We start from the raw sequence: 20,831 nt of genomic DNA, 5'->3' as shown, positions 1-20,831 counted from the left end.
GACCCTCCCCCGCCCCTTTCCATCAGTGCTGGTCACATTAGCTCAGTGATGTAGAAAAACTGAGGGAGAGGAGAAACATTTGAATACTAGTCAGTACCAGTACCAAGAATAAATCACCTCTAATGTTGGGTGTCCTACTTGTGTGAATGTTTCTGCCGTTATATAAAACTATTGGAATAGTTTTTTTCACATTTTAGAATGGGGTGCCTCAGGACTGTCCATTATTTTAAAGGGGGCCTTCACTGAAAAAAGGTTGAGAAACACTGCTTTAACCCCTTGACGCCAGCACCTCCCGGCCCTTTAAGGGTTTCAGAAGTCAGGAGGAGGGGCAAGGTTTTAGGGTCATATGATCGCCGTGATTCGCTGTCACAGGATCTGGAAAGGTCCCGATCGAAAGAGGAGATCGGGACCATTCTGTGAGTACCGGACATGTGTGCTAGGAATGCGTAGGGAGCGCTCTCAGCACACGTTTTTCTTGATTGCACGCAAATGTGCAGCCTCTCCGCGTCAAGGCCCAGATGACGGAAGATTGCACATTTGCGTGCGGCCGGCGCGAAGAGGTTAAACTACACAAGAGAACCATTGATCTTGTGTGGAAGCAGAGGCCTCTCTGCAGAGATCCAACATGCCCCCTATAAGGCAGAGCTATAGCTCGCTAATCAGAATGGAGCATTTTACAGGGGCGTTCATTGGGCTTTAAAGTATATATCGGGCTCCATGCACACGGGGCGCTTGAATAACGGTGGCGTTAGCTGTGTAAAGTCACGTTAGAAACGTGAGTTTTTAACCTTTTTTTTTAGCATTCTTGTATTATTGTTTAGTGGCATTTTTTAGTCAAACCAAAAAAATCCAAAATTTTGGGATGAAAAAAAAAAAACGTGCTGCGTTTTACCGCGTTTTTCCAGCTAAAAAAACTTCTCTAGAAACCTACTAGTTCTGCTCCTGACAAAAAACGTTGGTTAAGTCTGTGTGTGCATGGACATATAGGATAACATGCTGGGGAGTTTACTGGCTGTAGAAAAAAACGTCAAAAGCCAAAAACAGCCGTTGTAAAAACGTCCCGTGTGCATGAGGACTGAAATGAGGGTGAAATTAAACATAGCCCATAGGCACACAGGCACATTTCCCTATGCATTGGCCTGTAAAGAGAAAGTACCTAGCAGAAAGCTCCTAGCTCCTAATTTCCTGCTGTGGGCTGACAACACAGTGCTTTGTTATACTAAAATTACAAGGAATGTTGTCAGCCTTGCTCAACTCTGAAGTACAGAACACCTTCACCTCTCCTCATCGCCATAACATTAGGGGAGGTGTTCTGTAGCTCAGAGAGAAGCTAGGTGATCTGAGTAGACTCCTTGAGATAGCACAGGCAGCTCTGGATTTCCGGAAGCATCAACAGGTATTTATTTGTGCTTATTGAACAGATATAACAAAATGCTTTCAATTGTAAACTTAAAAGACCAAAAGGAAACAAATAAAAGGTTCAGTTAGGATTTACATACACTTCAGGAAAAGATGAATGCAAAAAGAGCACGGGGACAATATCTACCTTCGAACCAAAGGCTTCAGTAAGGACATCCCATTATATTGGCATTTTGCAATAAGTTGCAGGAAAAGTACAAACGTATAGTGTTTCCTGAAAGTGTAAATGTTAACCCTCACTTAAACCCATTTCTGATTGGCCGTGATTTGCTACCACGTTGTTGTGCTATACTAATGTTGTGCTATGGAATGAAGGTTTGCTGTGTTAGGGTTTCCTTCTAGCACTGCTGTGTCAGGGGAGTTCTTATTGATGTGAGCTCTTCACGGTGTCTGAAAATATTACTGTACGATGTTCATGGACTGAAATATCGTTGCGGGTTTTTTCTTCTGCTTTCAGAACCCTCAGAGTATAGAATACTGGCTTCCAGATTGTGGATAGAGAACATTTAAAAAGAATAAATTACAGGAGTTACATAAATAGCTAACTGAAACCAAAAGTTGATGGTAAGTTCTCTAGCAGTCCTGATTATGTTCCAATTGATGTATCCAATAACGGGACAACTTTTTGACAAATGCCTGTAGAACATGGTGGACAAGCCTTGGTTGACAGTGGAAAGCCATCTATGAACTTGGCAATTTTCACTAGCAGAGCAACAAATTCAAGTACATATTTCTAGCTGTAGACAAGCCATGTGAAGAAGATGTCATGACTCATCCCAAGGATGTCCTTTAGCTTTAAACATGTATCCTCAGCCAAGGATACATAAAGGAGGAGCAGCTAGACAAATTATCTTTGGGGAAGGGTGGGGACACGTGGATAAACTGTTCAATTTCCTCCCTGAGATGAGTTGACCAGAGGGGTCTGGTGGTGCCCATTGGCATAAGGCTGAAGCCAATCTGACCGAATTCAACCAGAGCTGTAGCCAGACCATGTGTAGGAGATGTCATGGTTCATCCCAAGGATGTCCTTTAGCGTTTAAACATGTATCCTCAGCCAAGGGTACATAAAGGAGGAGCATATAGACAACTTTTCTATGGGGTAGGGTGGTGACAAGTGGATAGGCTGTTCAATTTCCTCCCTGAGATGAGTTGACAAGAGGGGTCTGGTGGTGCCCATTGACATGAGACTGAAGCCAATCTGACCAAATTCAACCAGATCCAATTATTGAAATGCCATGTCTATAGGTACCTGGAAGTGAACCTATTGTTCCCCCAAGAGCAGCATTGGGGTATCGCTTCCTATGTATTCTTGTATGTATCACCCAGCCTAAAAGGGCAATTAAATATGAGAAAACACACCTATGAGAGTGTGTTTTTAATCTCTGACTGCTTTTTATTGTCTTTGTCTAATCAGCTGTCCTAGAGCGTTCATCTTTGGTCAGAAACAATGTTAAAGAAAATGACAAACCTATAATGGAAATTATGTTTCTACCCACCTTAAAAATCTAAAAAGATAATATAAAAAGGTAAATCAAAAGAATATAAAAGTATTTCTTAAAGTGCACTTATTAGTTTGCCTCAAACAATATGTTGAAAAGAAAGAGGTTAGGGAAGGTAGGCAATGCCCTCTGGTTTTTCCGTTATAAAGGTTTTATAGGTTCTAGAAATGTGGTATTATCACCATTCAATTTACAATTAAGTCCCACTCTCGTACATATTACCATGGCAGCTCCAAGAAGTTAGGTTGTAAGAGCGTTAGGCCCCTATCAGACGGGCGGACTCAGCATTGGCTCCGCTCACTGATCCCCTGCAGATCGGAACAGAGTGGGCAGATGACACATCCTTGTCCGCTCAGTTTTTCCAAAGTGAACACATACAAAGCCCACTTCGTTGTGTTGGTGGACGGGAGTACATGGACTCCACTGTCTATTTACACCCAACTACCTTCTGATCTGATCTGCCTAAATGAAAGTGAATGGATCCCCTTCCATTTTTTCTTTAATAGTGGGCTGGATCGCACCCAGAGGTAAGCAGGTGTAAACAAACATGTTTATTTTCACCCGTCTGTCCATAGGGGTGAATGGACCCTACCAATCTGGTTCACCTGAAAAACTGACAGGGGACCTTATGGGACTTGCCATGTGAAAGCAGCCTTGGGTGTCCTGGAATTGTTCTAAGAAAAAAAGTGTAAAAGATAACTCTTATACTTTTTTTTCCGCTTACTCTCTTTAGCACCAACATCCTAGAACAGCCTTTCTCAGCCTCTTAACCCCAGAGGAACCTTTGAAATAATTTTTAGGTCTCAGGGAACCCTTCCAAAAACCAAATCATTGGTGGTCAGTGGGAAAAATTACCCCAAAAAAATTGGTGGCTAGTGGGAAGATTGACCTCCTTACAGTGGTGGGCAGAATGCCACCTTTACATGCAGCTAACAAGATCACTGGCATCATCTAGTAGGCTCTGCCAAGAGGCACTGACCTTTGATCTATGGAGGCACCATCAAATGGGAGGTCAATCAGCCATAACTCAAGGAACATCCAACGACCTCTGGAGGAACCCTAAGGTTCAACAGAAACCTGACTGAGAATGGCTGTTCTTGAATGTAATAACAATTATCTGGTATTATGTCTCTCCAATGGTCTAACCCAGTGGTCTTCAAACTGTGGCCGGAGGGCCATATGTGGCCCTTTGCTAGCCTTTATGTGGCCCTTGGAGCACTTCCTTCCAGTGATATGAGGCACTATTCCTCCCACTGGTACCAACAGTGAGGCATAATTCGTGCCACTGACACGAATGATGGTGAATTATTCCTGTCACTAATATCAATGATCGGGCACTATTCCTCCCACTGATATCAATAATGGGCCACTATGCCTCCAACTAATATCAATGATGGGGAACTATTCCTCCACTGACACAAACAATGGGGCACTATTTTTACCACTGATACCAATGATGGGCATTACTCCTCCTACTGACCACCAACCCTTCGGTTGTTTATTCTCACTGATGCTGGACCCGGGATATTTTCTACCCCACTGGCCAAAACTGCCCCTCCCTAAAATCTGAAGGACAGTAAACTGGGCCTTTGTTTGAAAAGTTTGGAGACCCCTGATCTAACCTAATAGCACTACCATGGTTTAAATAAATAAAATGGGTCTTAATCGTGACACTTCTAAAATACATAAAAACCTTTGTTGGACGAACTAAGTACTGTCTACCTCTCTAGCCTCCTTCATAGCAATTTGTTTACTATTAAATCACAAGTGCACTTTAAATATCATGCTGCCCCTTAACAGTTCAGTTCTAAATATATGCCCAGCTCATGGTGCATAGTAATGCCATTATTATATTCCTTTTGTTTTGTTTTTTTTAAGTCCTAACCACTATTGGAATGAGTTAAATCATTTCCACCTAAGAACTGCATTGGTTTCTCTTACTGAGAGCAGCAGCCCATGCACTGGCCTTGAGCACTAAATTAACAGCCTGACAAAAACTGTGATTTTCTTCCAGATTGATGAGCGCAGACGTGAATGAGCATTGAAAAACCAGCTCATTTAGCTAATGAAATTAGAGAAAGTAATGGCTTGTCAAGTGAGTGCTGAAGTGGCAGGTTTCACTCTCAGATCCATTGCTGATCCTCCCTGGTGAAGGCAGTGATTTAATAGTAACTTTCAAAGTCCTGCCTGACAGGAACCACGTTACAAGATATATACAGGACCCCTCATTTTCCTGGCGATTAGAAGGCCAAATGTCAAAGTCATTAACCTCCCACCAAGATCTATCCTCTACTGGTCTTCCCACATGGAATTCGGGATGTCTTTATAGGGATCCATGATAAGGCGAGCACAGCGTACGATCATCATGGCGAGGAACACACAAAGGAGCAGGAACAATGCAATAGCAAATCCTTTATCCACATCCACAAGGGGCAGTAAGGTGGGGTCATCCATCTTGAGGTTCTTTCTCTTTTCGTCATCTGTGTCAATGGGCAAAGACCTAAAAGAAACAGAAGATCATGAGAGACATTGAAAAGAAAATACAAACATCTAGAGCAATTTCCAAATGGCATTCCAGCGGGTGCATATAATGCCTTGCCTCCACCTGTAAGAGCTCTGGGAGAATGTTGTTAGATGACCCTTGTGTCTTTCCTTTCAGCAACAGGTTTGGATCGATGAGACAGGCAAAGCATAAACCACAAAAATCTTAATTAGTAAACAGGGGCGGACTGACAACTCATGGGGCCCCCGGGCAACAGGGGATCATGGGGCCCCTGTGCCCTTGCCCAAACTCAAAAAAGCCTATGAAAAAGGTACCAGGGGCATCTCATGGGGCCCCCTACTGACCTTCCAGGCAGGCAGGGGCGGACTGACCATTTGGAAACTCGGTCAGTAGGGGGCCCCATGAGATGCCCCTGGTACCTTTTTCATAGGCTTTTTTGAGTTTGGGCAAGGACACAGGGGCCCCATGATCCCCTATTGCCCGGGGGCCCCATGAGTTGTCAGTCCGCCCCTGCTTCCAGGTATTTCACAACTTTAGAGTAATGCCTGCATTGATCATAATTACTAATATAACAAAAATGTGAAACTGGGATACGTATTGATACATACATGAACATCCATGCAATGGTCCTACCTTTTGTTTGTAGGGATGCCAGTTTATTCACTCAGCCCTAATACATGTCAGGGTTGGACAGCTCAAAAGGTAGTGGGGTGCTGGATTTGTGGACAAAGTCATTACTTGAACCCAACTGTCCTGTATTGGGCAGTAGATACATGCACGCTTTTGTTTCAAATTCATTCTTTCATTGAAGAATTTAGTTTCATTATGTTGAACCAATTCGTTTTCGAAATTTATTTTGTGTTTTCGGCACTCGTTTTGTGTATTCGTTAGTCTGGGTGGATTCGAAAAATTATGCTAGAAGATTGTTTTATATAAGTTCTCAGTTTCGCTATTTTGGGTGGTTTTGTTATTCACATATCAAAACTTTTTGGAAGGATTCTATATTTTAGATCTACCAAGAGAAATGGCATGAGCTGACTGGACTGGTGTAATGTGCATCCGAATGAACGAATGGAAGGAAATTTGGATCCATTCATTCTCTGAATCTGAATTATCGAGCGAATTAGAAAAATGTAATTAACTTCCTCTGGGCCCGAACTACCACTGAATCATGTGACGTCATCTGAATAAATCAAACGCATTTGTTAATTTTGTTATAACTTTTTTTTTTATTCGTTGACATTCATTACTATCAGGGGCGGACTGACCATTTGGAAACTCGGGCACTGCCCGAGGTCAGTAGGGGGCCCCATGAGATGCCCCTGGTACCTTTTTCATAGGCTTTTTTGAGTTTTGGCAAGGACACAGGGGCCCCATGATCCCCTATTGTTCGGGGGCCCCATGAGTTGTCAGTCCGCCCCTGATTACTATGTTCATTCGGAGATTCGTATACATCCGAATCTCCAAAAATCTAATTTTCAGCCAAAAATTGATTAGTTACGGAACGAAATGCACATGTCTATTGGGCAGCTCACTAAAAAGATGGGGAACATTCACCTGAGTTGAGATGTCCAAGTGTAATAGGTCAAGGAGGGCGCCAAATGAAAAATCCTTAGGAGTCCAAAGTCTTTATTGTTCAACTGGTTACAAAAAGCAGGGCAAAGGTCAGAAAAAACCTTTTGAGGGACCATGCAACCCCTTTTATCAGGGTTGGAGACCCCAAAATGTCCTTTGCCCCCGCAATAAAGAATATTCCGTTTTGTACAGTCATTACACTAACACTAAAGGAAAGAGCTGGAAAAAAATGTATATGAAATATTCATATTTAATATTATTAGAAAAAAATTCCATTACATTTACATTTCATGCAGCATGCATTATTATTTCTGACATTCGTGCAGGGGCGGACTGACAACTCATGGGGCCCCCGGGCAATAGGGGATCATGGGGCCCCTTTGTCCTTGCCCAAACTCAAAAAAGCCTATGAAAAAGGTACCAGGGGCATCTCTTGGGGCCCCCTACTGACCCCGGGCCCTGGTTTCCAAATGGTCAGTCCGCCCCTGCATTCGTGCAACCAAAGTCTTAAAAAACAGAACTCTATGCATTTCTTTAAATCTGAGCCACCAGTGAACTCATCATCTGCTTGGTGGGGAATGGGGATTGACTGCTATAGCACATGGACTAGACCAGATGATGAACAATGGTTATGCAAGCTTATAACAAGCAGTGATTACATCATAATCGTATGTAGCACAGCATGGGAGGTTTATTTGGAGTGTTATCAGTCCAAAATTTGGAATATACCGCAAAGAACACTTGTTGAAACTCCCAGACAAAGCATTTATTTATGGTGACATTCAATGCTAATAAAGTCTTCAGTTCTAAAAAATCCTCCCAACCGACAGCTGTCCTACGATGACTGACTGTCCCTCATGCTGATGAATGCCCAGATCTATTCTGGATGGGACAATATTTATCTTGTAAACAGTGACCATACATTTGAGTGACGTCCTGCCATGGTACATTGCTGAGGTCCATGCTATGTGTACACTTCACTTTCATTAGAGTGTCATTGTACGTAGAGGTATCTCACTAATGCGGTGTTGACCTCTGTCAGTCTGTCAATGTTTAGACGTATTCTCAGCATGGTCCCATCAAGACTCAAGCACATACCTCCTACATTTATGAGATGACTAAGAGGGACACCTTTCAGCACAGTATTTAAGCAAAGGATGCACCCCTGCTTCACCCCCAGTTATATGGAGAAGGAGTTAAAAATCAGGTCTTGGGGAACCCTTGCAAAAATGAGCTCATCAGGAATCAATGGGAGGAACACCACTTACATTGGTGGTCAGTAGGAAGAACTAAATTCTTACAGAGGTGGTCATAATGCTACAGGCAGCTAAATGTTCATCGGTGTCATACCACTGGTTCTCCCAAGTGCTGTTTGACCTGAAACCAAGGAGGCACCATCAGTTGGGAGGTCAATCAGCCACAGCAAGCGGAACCCCTATCAACCTCCGGAGAAACTCTAGGGTTCCATTGAACCGTAGTTGAGAATACCTGGTCTAACAAGTATATAATATATAATAGAATTCTATGGCAAAGTGTAGCTAACCCAGGAAAGTCGCAGATGCACTGCTCTGTACCCACGGTGCAGATAAACCGCAGTGTGAAAGCCGCCATATGGGGGGCTCAGAACAGTAAGGGTTCATTTACATTTGCAGCTTTGGGAGTGGTAAAATACCGTAGTTAAGATGTGTTTTTGCCACCCTAACCACACCCCCTTTAGCTGTAGTGGCCAGGGGTGTACATGTGTCGCAGCCACAGCAAGAGTTATATGCCCTGGTGGGTGTAGCGCCTGCCAAGTATGACCCATTCAAGTGAATGAACCCGCTCTGCAGGTGCCCTACAACCTTGTGCAGTACAGGAAAGTTAAAGCAGGCAGTGTTGTATTGCTTTCTTACCACCTGCTTTAACCTCTTGGACCCCACAGAAGTATGCAGTTGCAGGGCGCTTGCAGAGTGGCCCCATTTACTTGAATGGGTCATGGCTGGCAGGAGGTAGCACCGACCAAAAGCAACAGGGGGGGTTTTAGTCCAGCTGCGGCATGTGTATATCTTTGGCTGCTGCCTCAGCAGCTAAAAAGAGTAGGGATTGAGGGCAGAAAAACCATGATTAAACTGCAGGGTTTTACCAACCCCCCCCCCCCCCCCAACTTTACATGTGAACGAGCCATAAGGGGGCCACTGCTGAATGCAACTAAGGGCTGCACCTCTGGAAAGCGATCCGAGTGTGTATGACAAGTTGTGAGGAGGCGATACGTTGCCTCCTCACCTGATTTAAACCCATGATTGCTATACAATGCATGCGATTACGACATGGTGGCAGGGGCGGACTGATCATTTGGAAACTCGGGCACTGCCCGAGGGCCTGGGGTCAGTAGGTGGCCCCAATGAGATGCCCGTGGTACCTTTTTCATAGGCTTTTTTGAGTTTGGGCAAGGACACACGGGCCCCATGATCCCCTATTGCCTGGGGGCCCCATGAGTTGTCAGTCCGCCCCGATTACTATGTTCATTGGGAGATTCGTATACATCCGAATCTCCAAAAATCACATTTTGATTAGTTACGGAACAAAATGCACATGTCTATTGGGCAGCTCACTACAAAGATGGGGAACATTCACCTGAGTTGAGATGTCCAAGTGTAATAGGTCAAGGAGGGCGCCAAAAGAAAAATCCTTAGGAGTCCAAAATCTTTATTGTTCAACTGGTTACAAAAAGCAGGGCAAAGGTCAGACAAAACCTTTTGAGGGACCATGCCCCATGATCCCCTATTGCCCGGGGGCCCCATGAGTTGTCAGTCCACCCCTGCATGGTGGTATGGCAATTTAAATCAGCTGTGAGGAGGCGACACTGGACACTACTGTCCCCAGTGATCTTTGACTTCTCTCATGTTGTTCAGGCAAATTTCCACCTCATTAAGTCTGCATATCCCTGGTCTTTATTGTATTGATACATTTAGGGACGAATATTTTATACATGAGGGATCGCTGTGAAACTTGGTCATCACTGTAGGAACTGGCTCTACTACAGTGATCACCACAATCTTCCAGGTCCTGTGTTGAGCTGCTTCCCCTCAAAAGGTCACTTGCTCAGCATTGCCACCATTTACAGAATGTTGTGTATTGTTTTCAAAGAATACAAGGCATTCCCTGATTGGAATCAGGGAAGAGTGCACCTGATAGAGAGGAGTGGGGGACAAAGTCCCGATCTCCACAAGCGGTTAGCACATATCAGGGCATCCTTTAAATAGGCAGCTTGGCACCATTCCCCTGATTGGGCATGCGCAAATGCACATGGATGTGTGCACTGATTGTGCCGTTTCTGTGCATGCTAGTTACTGGCCCGAGTTTGTCTGTATGCTGGCACATGTGTACAAGCATTAGCTGCACAAGAATGAGCATTAGCTGTATTAGTTTCCCAACAGGTGGGGACATGACCCAGAAGTGGCCGACTACTACAGCGATTGTCAACCTCCACAAGTATGAGACAGCTTGGTCCAAGCTGTTGTCATAACCACCACTCCTCTCTATCTTGTCCAATCAGAGAATACCTTGTATTCATTAAAAAAATACAAGATATTCTTGGAATGGTAGTAGTGGCGAGCAAGCACCCCCTTGGTCAGTATGCAGTAGGGTAGCCATTTGGCACAAGAAACAGAGCGGCGAAGCACCAACTACGACAGTGATTGTCAGCTTCTCCAGTGAGCCTTCAGATATGAGATATCCACACTTATACTTTGCCAAGCTGGGCCAATATAACTATGCAATTAAGATCATAATTGGAGTCCACCCTTAACTATAAACCCTTTAATGAGAGCTTTTTAACTTTAATACTAAAATAATTACACAGCATTACACTAATTTAATAGCATTTGGATAGAGGTCCATGTAGAGGACATTGAACTGACTATACATTAATAATTTCTAACATTACTTGCCAAAGGATATTGCTGCCTGAATAAATTATAGCGCAGCCAGACCATATACCCAATGACTATATTTATGCACCAAGATCCCCAGAATAACTTATCTGTCCAATATTAAGATATATTGAGATCTTGTGTTAGGGAAGATGAATGAGATGTTGTTTTTCGAGACCTCGTGCTGTGAAGTGCTGCATGCTCAGCTTGTTCTGGAACTTCCCAGCTGTGATGCGAAGGTTTCATGTTATAGGATTCATGTCCCTGTGTATATACATCACTAGGCAACTCTTACCAAGATAAAGAAGACAGAAGTCAGATTAATAACCTTTACTGGCACAGAACTGGAGATCTGATCTTCTAAAGACCTTCATGGTTCAGAACCGCTCAATCCCATTAGAAGATGTCCTTGCTGCACTCCTACGAGATTCGGGAATGACTCTAGAGGGTTTTGGTACGAAAGCACAGCCTTTGCCGTTCTATGTAGCTACTAATTGCAGGTTATTGACTATGCATCTCTCAGCAGCAGTTGTGTCTGAGAAGTAATCTAAACAAGTGACCGACGCATAGGTATTGTAAGAAAACCAGTAAAAGGAATAGGTTCTTGATTAAACAATTTGTATTTAGCCTTAGGGTCCTAGGTTTTCGAGACATGAAGACTGCTTTATATGCAAGGCTTAATGAAAAGTCATGTTCTTCAAGGTTCCTTTGGCAAACAGCTTTGGGTTATTGATGCAAGACTACAAAGGTCAGCTATGCAATATACAAAAAGGGACAAAATCAAAGGCCAGGTCAAGCTCAGGTTACAATACATAAGATGGGCTAGGAGCAAAATTCAGGAGGTCTGGAAACGGTTTCCAATAGACATTAAATAATTATGGAGTACAACCAGCAGACACTAACCATGGTAGATTTATCATGCTATCAGAAGAGCTTTATCATGCTTGCAGAAGAGGCTATCAGGCGGGGCACATTTTTTTTTAGGACTTTTAGACTAAATTCCCCACTACAAGCAATGGCAATAGGGTACATTGACATAAAGCCAGGAGTATATAGGCCTAGGATTCATTCTATTGCACTCTTTTTTGCAATAGTTTTGTTTCACATGTGCACTCATGAGAAATATGGAAAGGATCAGTCCATCCTAAAATGATAGATGCTGGAGAGTTAAACTACCTGACAGTTTCTGGCTTTCGCTCACTGAAACTGCCCTACTAAAACTCGCTAATGATTTACGAACTGCTAAAACCAATGGTCACTACTCCGAACTCTTACTAATTGATCTCTCTGCGGCTTTTGATATGGTTGACCATCGCCTGCTCCTCAAAAAACTCCACTCTCTTGGCCTCCAAGACTCTGCTCTCTCCTGGTTCTCTTCCTACCTATGGCAGCGCTCCTTCAGCATTCCTTATAACGCTGTCTCCTTCTTTCTACTTCCTCTTTTTATAGGGGTCCCTCAAGGTTCTGTCCTTGCGCCCCTTCTCTTCTCCATCTACATCTCCTCCCTTGGTCACTTGATAAACTGCCATAGCTTTAAGTACCATCTCTATGCTGATGACACACAAATCTATATTTCTAACCCTCAACTCACCCCTTCAGTCTCCTCTCGCATTACTAACCTACTAAGTGACATATCAGCATGGATGTCACTCCACTTCCTCAAACTCAATCTTTCTAAAACTGAGCTCATAATATTCCCTCCAGCCTGTGCCCCCTCCCCCGACTTCTCCAATAAGATCAATAATACAACCATCAGTCCCTCCCCTCATGGCAACGTACTAGGTGTAATCCTAGACTCCCATCTGTCGTTTCAGCCCCAAACCCAATCACTGTCCAAATATTGTAGACTCCACCTCCGTAACATCTTCCAAGATACGGACATTTTTAACAACAAAACCACTAAACAACTTATTCACTCCCTTGTTATATCTCGCCTTGACTATTGTAACTCCCTCCTCATTGGCCTACCTCATCACAGGCTATCCCCTCTTCAGTCTATCACAAATGCTGCTGCTAGACTCATCCACCTTACCAACCGTTCCATGTCTGCCACCCCTCTCTGCCAATCCCTCCACTGGCCTCCATTCAGTGTCCTCCACCCCTCTCTGCCAATCCCTCCACTGGCCTCCATTCAGTGTCCTCCACCCCTCTCTGCCAATCCCTCCACTGGCCTCCATTCAGTGTCCTCCACCCCTCTCTGCCAATCCCTCCACTGGCTTCCCATTTCCCAACTAATAAAATTCAAAACATTACCAATAACATATAAAGCCATTTATAACTCTGCCCCAAATTACATCACCAATCTTGTCTCTAAATATCACCCAAACCATCCTCTCCGCACCTTCCACTATCTCCTGCTCTCTAGCTCCCTTGTCTCCTCCTCCCATGCTCATCTGCAGGACTTTTCCAGAGCCTCCCCCATCCTCTGGAACTCTCTACCACAATCTATCCAACTATCACCTACTTTGCTCACTTTTAGGAGATCTCTGAAATCCTATCTCTTCAGGGAAGCCTATCCTGCCTTCAGCTAATAACCAAATCTTCTATTTATCCTATTAGTTCATCCCCCACAGTTATGACCTACACTCCAAGGTATGGAATATGCAAGTAGGTCAAAATTCCCACTATCTTAATCATACCATACAAGACACAGGATGTGTAGTCATGGCCCATGGGATGTCCCCAAGCAATGATCTGGGATGTGGGCAATGATATAGCAAACAACGGTAAACAGGGCCACAAGAATACAAGGGTCAATAGACCAGATACTCTCAGATGACAACTTGAAGCACCTTATGGCCAAAGCTCACATCAGCAGAGGCCTGGAGGTCCACCTAGTAAACTCTAAAATGCAGTGAATAAAAATAAAAAAAAAGTGTGTAAAAACTTCTCCAGAGGAGAAAAGGTCTATCATCTAAAGCACATTTTATGCCCAATTCATGCAAAACTCCACGTAATCCCAAGGGGTTCACATACTTTTTCTTGCAACTGTAAACCAAAAATTACTTTAACCGAGGTGTTCTTAAGCCGAGGTATTACTGTATATATATATAAATGTACATTGGACCAAGTAACTGTATATAATATGGATACCTGGAATTCCTTTTTAAATAGTAATTTTTTTTTTAAGGTTTTTATAATTTCCGAAGCACAGTCTGCAAATACAAGACAGTTCCACACATGGTTCCCTGTACATACCACCATAACATTGCTATAATACAGTACAGATCATCCATAGAATAGTGCAATGATACATTGGTCACTAGAAACAAAGCAAGGGCACCATCTCTGAAGTCACCAATCAATTAGGGCTCCTTAATTATTTAAATGGGTCCTATATCTGAGAATAAAAATAAAGCAGGCTCTGTTTTTACAGCTGTACCGCCTGGATCCAATAGAGCCAGATAACTGCAAGACACTCACATTGGAAAAAGACCAGAAGGGATGTTCTCAAGCAATTACAAAACGCACAAGCTTCAAAGGAAAGAACTCACAATGGAAACTTCCACATGAAAAGAATTTATGATTAACTATATACTACATTATTTCCTACATCTTCTGCATTTAACCCTTCCAAGTGTGTCAAATGCCTGGTACCCCTTTATATATTGTGGTTTCTTCCATTGGCCCCCGTGTCCTACAGTGATACAGGATCCAGTAGAGGAAACCACGAATGCAACAGGGGATGCCACCATCTGACACTCAAGCTTCTCTTTTTAACCACTTCAAGTCCGGAGACTTTCACCCTCTTCCTGTCCAGGCCAATTTTCAGCTTTCAGCGCTATCACACTTTGAATGACAATTACGCGGTCATGCAACACTGTACCCATATGAATTTTTTAGCATTTTTTTGAGAAAATTAAAACTTAATATGGTGGTATTTATTCACCACTGGGATTTTTATTTTTCTTGCTATATAAATGAAAATGTCCAAAAAATTTTGAAAAGAGGTTTTTCTTGTAAAGTTTGGCAACTAAATAATCTTTCTTCATAAATCTTGTCCAAAATGTATTCATCTATCTTTTTAGTAAAAAAAAAATAACCTGAATTAGTTTATAACCCAAAACAATAACTTTTCAAAAAAATTTTTTTAATTTTTTTTTTTTTTTATATTATTATTTATGTTTTATTTATTTTTTTATTTATATTATTTATGTCCTCCTGCTCCTCGACCTCTCCGCGGCCTTCGACACAGTCGACCACCCCCTCCTCCTTACTAAACTGCACTCCTTTGGCATCAGGGACTCCGCTCTCTCCTGGTTCTCCTCCTACCTATCCCAACGCTCCTTCAGCTTTACCTATAACGCTGCCACCTCCCCCTCTCTGTTGGTTTCTCCCAAGGCTCTGTCCTCGGACCCCTCCTCTTCTCTATCTACACCTCCTCCCTTGGAAAACTGATACATTCCCATGGCTTCAACTATCACCTCTATGCCGACGACACACAAATTTACCTCTCACCCCCTCACTCTCCGCCCGCATCGCCCACCTCCTGAACGACATATCAGACTGGATGTTGCTCCATTTCCTCAAGTTAAACCTGTCCAAAACCAAGCTCCTAGTTTGCCCCCCCAGCCCGCACCCCCCCCCATCCTCTCCATCACGACTAGCAACGCCACCATCAATCCCACCCCACACGCCAAAGTCCTGGGCGTCACCCTGGACTCAAACCTTTCCTTCCAACCTCATTTCCAATCACTATCAAAGTCATGCAGGCTCCACCTTCGCAACATCTCCAAGATACGTACGTTCCTTACCCCAGACACTACTAAGCAACTCGTACACTCCCTGATCATCTCACGCCTGGACTACTGCAACTCCCTTCTCACTGGCCTACCCAAACAAATGCTATCCCCACTCCAGTCTATCCTGAACTCAGCGGCTAGACTCCTCCACCTCACCAACCGCTCCACTTCTGCCACCCCCCTCTGCCAATCCCTTCACTGGCTCCCGATTGCCCAACGCATTAAATTCAAACTACTAACTCTGACATACAAAGCCATTCACAACGCTGTCCCAAACTACCTCACCGACTTGATGCCCAAATACCACCCTACCCGTGCCCTTCGCTCCTCACAGGACCTCCTGCTCTCCAGCTCCCTAGTCTCCTCCTCCCACGCCCGACTGCAGGACTTCTCCAGGACTTCCCCCATCCTCTGGAACTCCCTACCCCAATCCATTAGACTGTCACCTACCCTCCTCACCTTCAGGCGCACCCTAAAAACCCATCTCTTCAGGGATGCCTACCCCACCCTCACCTAACAACCGATCTTGGTGCCGCATCTCCCAGGGAGCGCGCACAGGCAATGGATGTGGGGGGACGTTTAAAAACGTCCACCCGCACCAGCAGCACTCCCGTCTGGCCATTTATTGACATGGACCGGACGGGAAGAGGTTAAAAAAGAAAGTTAAAAGAAAAAAGTTACTTGCTGGACCCTCTGTTTCTGCAAGGTTCCATCTTCAGTATAGGCATCTGAAGCCCACTTGGACATTCTTCCGGGAAATTATGCTGCTGGCTACCATAAAGACTGTAAAAGCAATCATTTCTCCTCTCTGGCTGCATTCTTACTACCATTGGGAAATACTGTGTGATCTGTGATTGGTCACAGCTTGTCACATGGTACAAGGCTGATGCGAATAGCCTTGTACCATGTGACCTCTGTAATCATTCACAGATTTCACACGTAGTAAGCAATGATGTCAGAAGTGACATCTTGCTTACTACTATTCATGTGATCACTGATTGGCCAATCAGTGATCACATGATCGGGACCTCACACAGAGGTCCTGTACAACGAGCGGTGTTCAGCTGTGTCCGGAGGACACAGTGGGCACTGGATCGCGGTGCTGCACGCTCCCAGGGAGCCCGCGCAAGCAGGAAACCGTGGAGGACGTTTATAAACGGCCACCCACCCCTGCACTGCTCCCGTCCGGCCGTTTATGTACATAGGCCGGATAGGAAGTGGTTAAAATAGACCAGTTTCATGGGATGGGCAGTTGGAAAGGTAAGTACTAATTCTTTGCTTTGCAGGAAGAATTGTTTTTGAGTTTTTAAAATTACATACAGTATTGTTAGCACTTATTCACTCAAATTTGAAGCATTGTGCAATAAGTGTGTAATTGCTCCTACATGCTACACTTTCATTTGTGCAAACAAAACCCTCTGTTTTTAACGCAAACTGCAAGACAGGGCCAAATTGGTTGTTTTGCAGGCTGGCTGGTAAGTGTTGCTGGGAAATCCTTTGTTTGTTTGCGATGTGCATTGCCCTTCTATGTGCACCTTATTGCCAAGGCTGGTTATAGGTTGACACGGTTGCCATTTTTTGTGTAGTTGGTTAATTTGGATGCAGGGACGCACTGGATGCCTTTGCTGTCATTTTGGGCGTCACATGCGTCCCTGTACCTTTAAGTAGGGATGGGCTCCTCCAGGCACACCTGCCCTTGACCTATCCATTGACATATGTGCTCCTACTATGGAGGCTCTGGAAATTTTAGAGTTAGCTCAACAGTATACAGAGGACCCTTGATGCGGGACTGTGGCTTACGCATGTATTTGCAAATGTGTGCAAACAAAACCCTCTGTTTTTAACTCAAACTGTTAGACAGGGCCAGATTGGTTGTTTTGCAGGCTGGCTGGTAAGTGTTGCTGGGAAATCCTTTGTTTGTTTGCGATATGCATTGCCCTTCCATGTGAACCTTGCTGTTAAGGCTCGGTATAGGTTGGAACGGTTGACATTTTTTGTGTAGTTGTGTTGACTGCTACCTAGGAAGGTGTTGGGATTCCATGAGAATAATCTGTTTTCTATTTGGGTTTTGCACCCATGTTCTCTGTGGAACTAGGTTCAACTCAAAAGTAGTGATACCCTTTATTGGACCATGTGGGTATCTACTCTTCAAATGCACTGATGTCCATTGTCCCCTGGTGATTTTTGTTGAGGATTACAGCTTAGCGGATTGATATTTAACACTCTTTATGGATGCATACTTTTGTAAGCTGTAGGTCTTGGAGTTGGTGGTGTTAGTCTCTTCTGGTTCCCTGCAGGCCTCCCTTCATCTTCATGGGGGTTGTTTCTATCAGTGGTTACATGGTTTTATTCCTTCAAATGTATAAAAGTGTCAGGACCTGGGTCTGCAACCTCTGCTGTGTCTCGTGAAGCCTCTTCTGGGATGCTGGACAGCTCCCTGGACAACTCATTGAAATATGCTTGTTGAACCTTGTTTCTCTTGAACTTTCATTTGAACTTCCTATTTTAGCCATTCCTCTGCATTTCCTGTTTGCCAGATTACTGTACTCTCTCCAGCCAATATCTCACTCTTGTCACTCCTGCTACATCCAGATCTTCACTACCACTCGTTACCGACCTTTGGCTTGTTCCTTGACTACGCTTCTACTTGATCCAAACCTGCAACCACTCGTTACCGACCTTTGGCTTCTTCCTTGACTACGCTTCTAGTTGATCCCAACCTGCAACCACTCGTTACCGACCTTTGGCTTCTTCCTTGACTACATTTCTAGTTGATCCCAACCTGCAACCACTCGTTACCGACCTTTGGCTTGTTCCTTGACTACGCTTCTAGTTGATCCAAACCTGCAACCACTCGTTACCGACCTTTGGCTTCTTCCTTGACTACGCTTCTAGTTGATCCCAACCTGCAACCACTTGTTACCAAACTTTGGCTTCTTCTTTGACTACGTTTCTGATTGATCCCAACCTGCAACCACTCGTTACCGACCTTTGGCTTCTTCCTTGACTACGCTTCTAGTTGATCCCAACCTGCAACCACTTGTTACTGATCTTTGGCTTGTTTACTGACTACGCTTCTGCTTATCCCTACCTGCTATATCTGCTACTGGACCCCGGCTTACTCACCTCCTGGTGGGGCGATCCTGAGGACCACAACCTGGTACTAACACAGCAAAACTCTCCACCATCAGGAGCTCTGGTGAATATCAGTTAGTACTTAGATTCCACATCTTGGGTGACCCCTTGTCATCCGACTGGGCGACCTGCTTCTGTACTTATCCAGCTGGTCAGTGGGAGCCTCTCTACTGTTATATCTACTGGCCTCAGAGCCTCAACACTGACCGTGACAAAAGTCTACTGTATGTACCTTGATGTCCATATATCAACCTCCTATCTCCCGAAGAAGTGGACATTGATCTAAGAAACAAGTAGAGATCCAAGAAATGAGTAGAGTTTTCAGCCTTCCCTACCTTGTTTATTGGGTTTTTAGACCTATTGACATATATATAAACTGATTATAGATGATATAGTGGTAGTTCCAAGACTATACCCCAGAATCTCTTCTTAGACTTGAAATTACAGTGGTTCGAAAGTATAAATACTTTTTTACCTGAATGCATTCACTGCATTCAGGTAAAAAACGCTCCAATAATGGTCCTACCCAGGGGCAGACTGACAACTCATGGGGCCCCCGGGCAATAGGGGATCATGGGGCCCCTGTGTCCTTGCCCAAACTCAAAAAAGCCTATGAAAAAGGCACCAGGGGCATCTCATGGAGCCCCCTACTGAACCCGGGCCCTCGGGCAGTGCTCGAGTTTCCAAATGGTCAGTCCACCCCTGGTCCTATCCCCTGTGATACGGAGTAGCTCGGGAATGACCGCCAGACAGTTTGCTGAAACCAAAAACAGTTCATTTATTTGGTTCATGAAAAAAACAAAAGACAGCTTACTTCAGCAAGTCTACAAACAGTCCCAAAAGCTGGTTTCAGTAGCTAAATCATAAGCTCACAACATTCTTTGGTCCCATACAGGGGGGTTAGGCTCCTCCCTTAAAGAGACCACACCACAAATATCGGGGAAATGCATCTACCATCCAGGACAAATTCCCGGTGTCCTATAGACCCCCTTCTGTTATTAAACACTTACCTGGCTCCATGTCACAGTTCCAGTGCTGTTTCTGACTCCAGCACTGCTCCCTTCACTTTTTGCTTTCACAGGAGAAAAAGAGGGCAGCAGAGCCATAGGCTCCTGCTGCCATCAGTCACACTCCTGTGAGCACGGAGTGGAGCCATGGTTTACCGGTGTTCTGTGTGTGTCTATAGACGCACACAGGCCGGCTCAGGACCTAGTGGGAGAGCACATAAGAATACATTATGCCTTTAGTATCACGTTAAGTCTAGGTGGAGCATTTTGGCTATAGACTTGGAGGATCTTTTGTTGCTGAAGGGGAGTAATAGCTGCTGGGGGGTTCTATTATTTCTGGAGGGATCTATTGTTGCTAGGGATGTCTATTTTGTATCACTCAACCCTTCTTCTTAGGGTGTAAGCTCTAATGAGCCGGGCCCTCTGTTTCCTCTTGTACCAAATTGTATTGTAACTGTGATGTCTACATTCATTTTGTAAAGCGCTGAGAAAACTGTTGGTGCTATATAAATCCTGTATAATAATAATTCTGGAGGGACCTATTGTTGCAGGGAATTTCTATTGTTGCTGGAGGGATCTATTGTTGCTGGGGATGTCTATTGTTGTTGGGGGAAGTCTACTATTGCTAGAAGGATCTATTGTTGCTGGGAATGTCTATTGTTGCCGGAGGGATCTATTGTTGCTGGGGATGTCTATTGTTGTTGGAGGGACCTATTGCTGCTAGGGGTTTCTATTATTGCCTAGAATGATCTTTTGTTGCTGGAGGGATCTATTGTTGCTGGGGATGTCTATTGTTGCTGGAGGGAGCTATTGTTGCGGAGGATGTTTATTGTTGCTGTGGATGTCTACTATTGCTAGAAAGTTCTATTGTTGCTGGGGATGCATATTGTTTCTGGAAGGACCTATTGTTGCTGGGGATGTCTACTGTTGCTGGAGGGATCTATTGTTGCTGGGGATGTCTTTTGTTGCTGGAGGGATCTATTGTTGCTGGGGATTTCTATTGTTGCTGGAGGGATCTATTGTTGCTGGGGATTTCTATT

At 44.2% G+C, this 20,831-nt stretch overlaps 1 protein-coding gene across 2 annotated transcripts in view; it reads right to left on the bottom strand.

Moving 5' to 3' along the window:
- Positions 1–1,377: 1,377 nt before the first annotated feature.
- Positions 1,378–20,831, bottom strand: part of CTXND2 (cortexin domain containing 2) — a 68,581-nt gene continuing 49,127 nt past the window's right edge. For both annotated transcript variants that reach the window (XM_089678971.1, XM_089678970.1), the window contains exon 2: positions 1,378–5,418. In XM_089678971.1, the coding sequence (XP_089535097.1) occupies positions 5,208–5,372 (165 nt within the window). In that variant the 5' untranslated portion in view covers positions 5,373–5,418 and the 3' untranslated portion in view covers positions 1,378–5,207. The remainder of the gene's footprint in view (positions 5,419–20,831) is intronic.

This window comes from Staurois parvus, unplaced genomic scaffold (genome assembly GCF_062004578.1).
Source record: "Staurois parvus isolate SC_StPar_1 unplaced genomic scaffold, SC_StPar_1.0 ptg000213l, whole genome shotgun sequence".
NCBI classification, from domain to species: domain Eukaryota; kingdom Metazoa; phylum Chordata; class Amphibia; order Anura; family Ranidae; genus Staurois; species Staurois parvus.
Note: the sequence above shows the minus strand (reverse complement) of the source record. Positions and strands in the feature narration are given on the sequence as shown.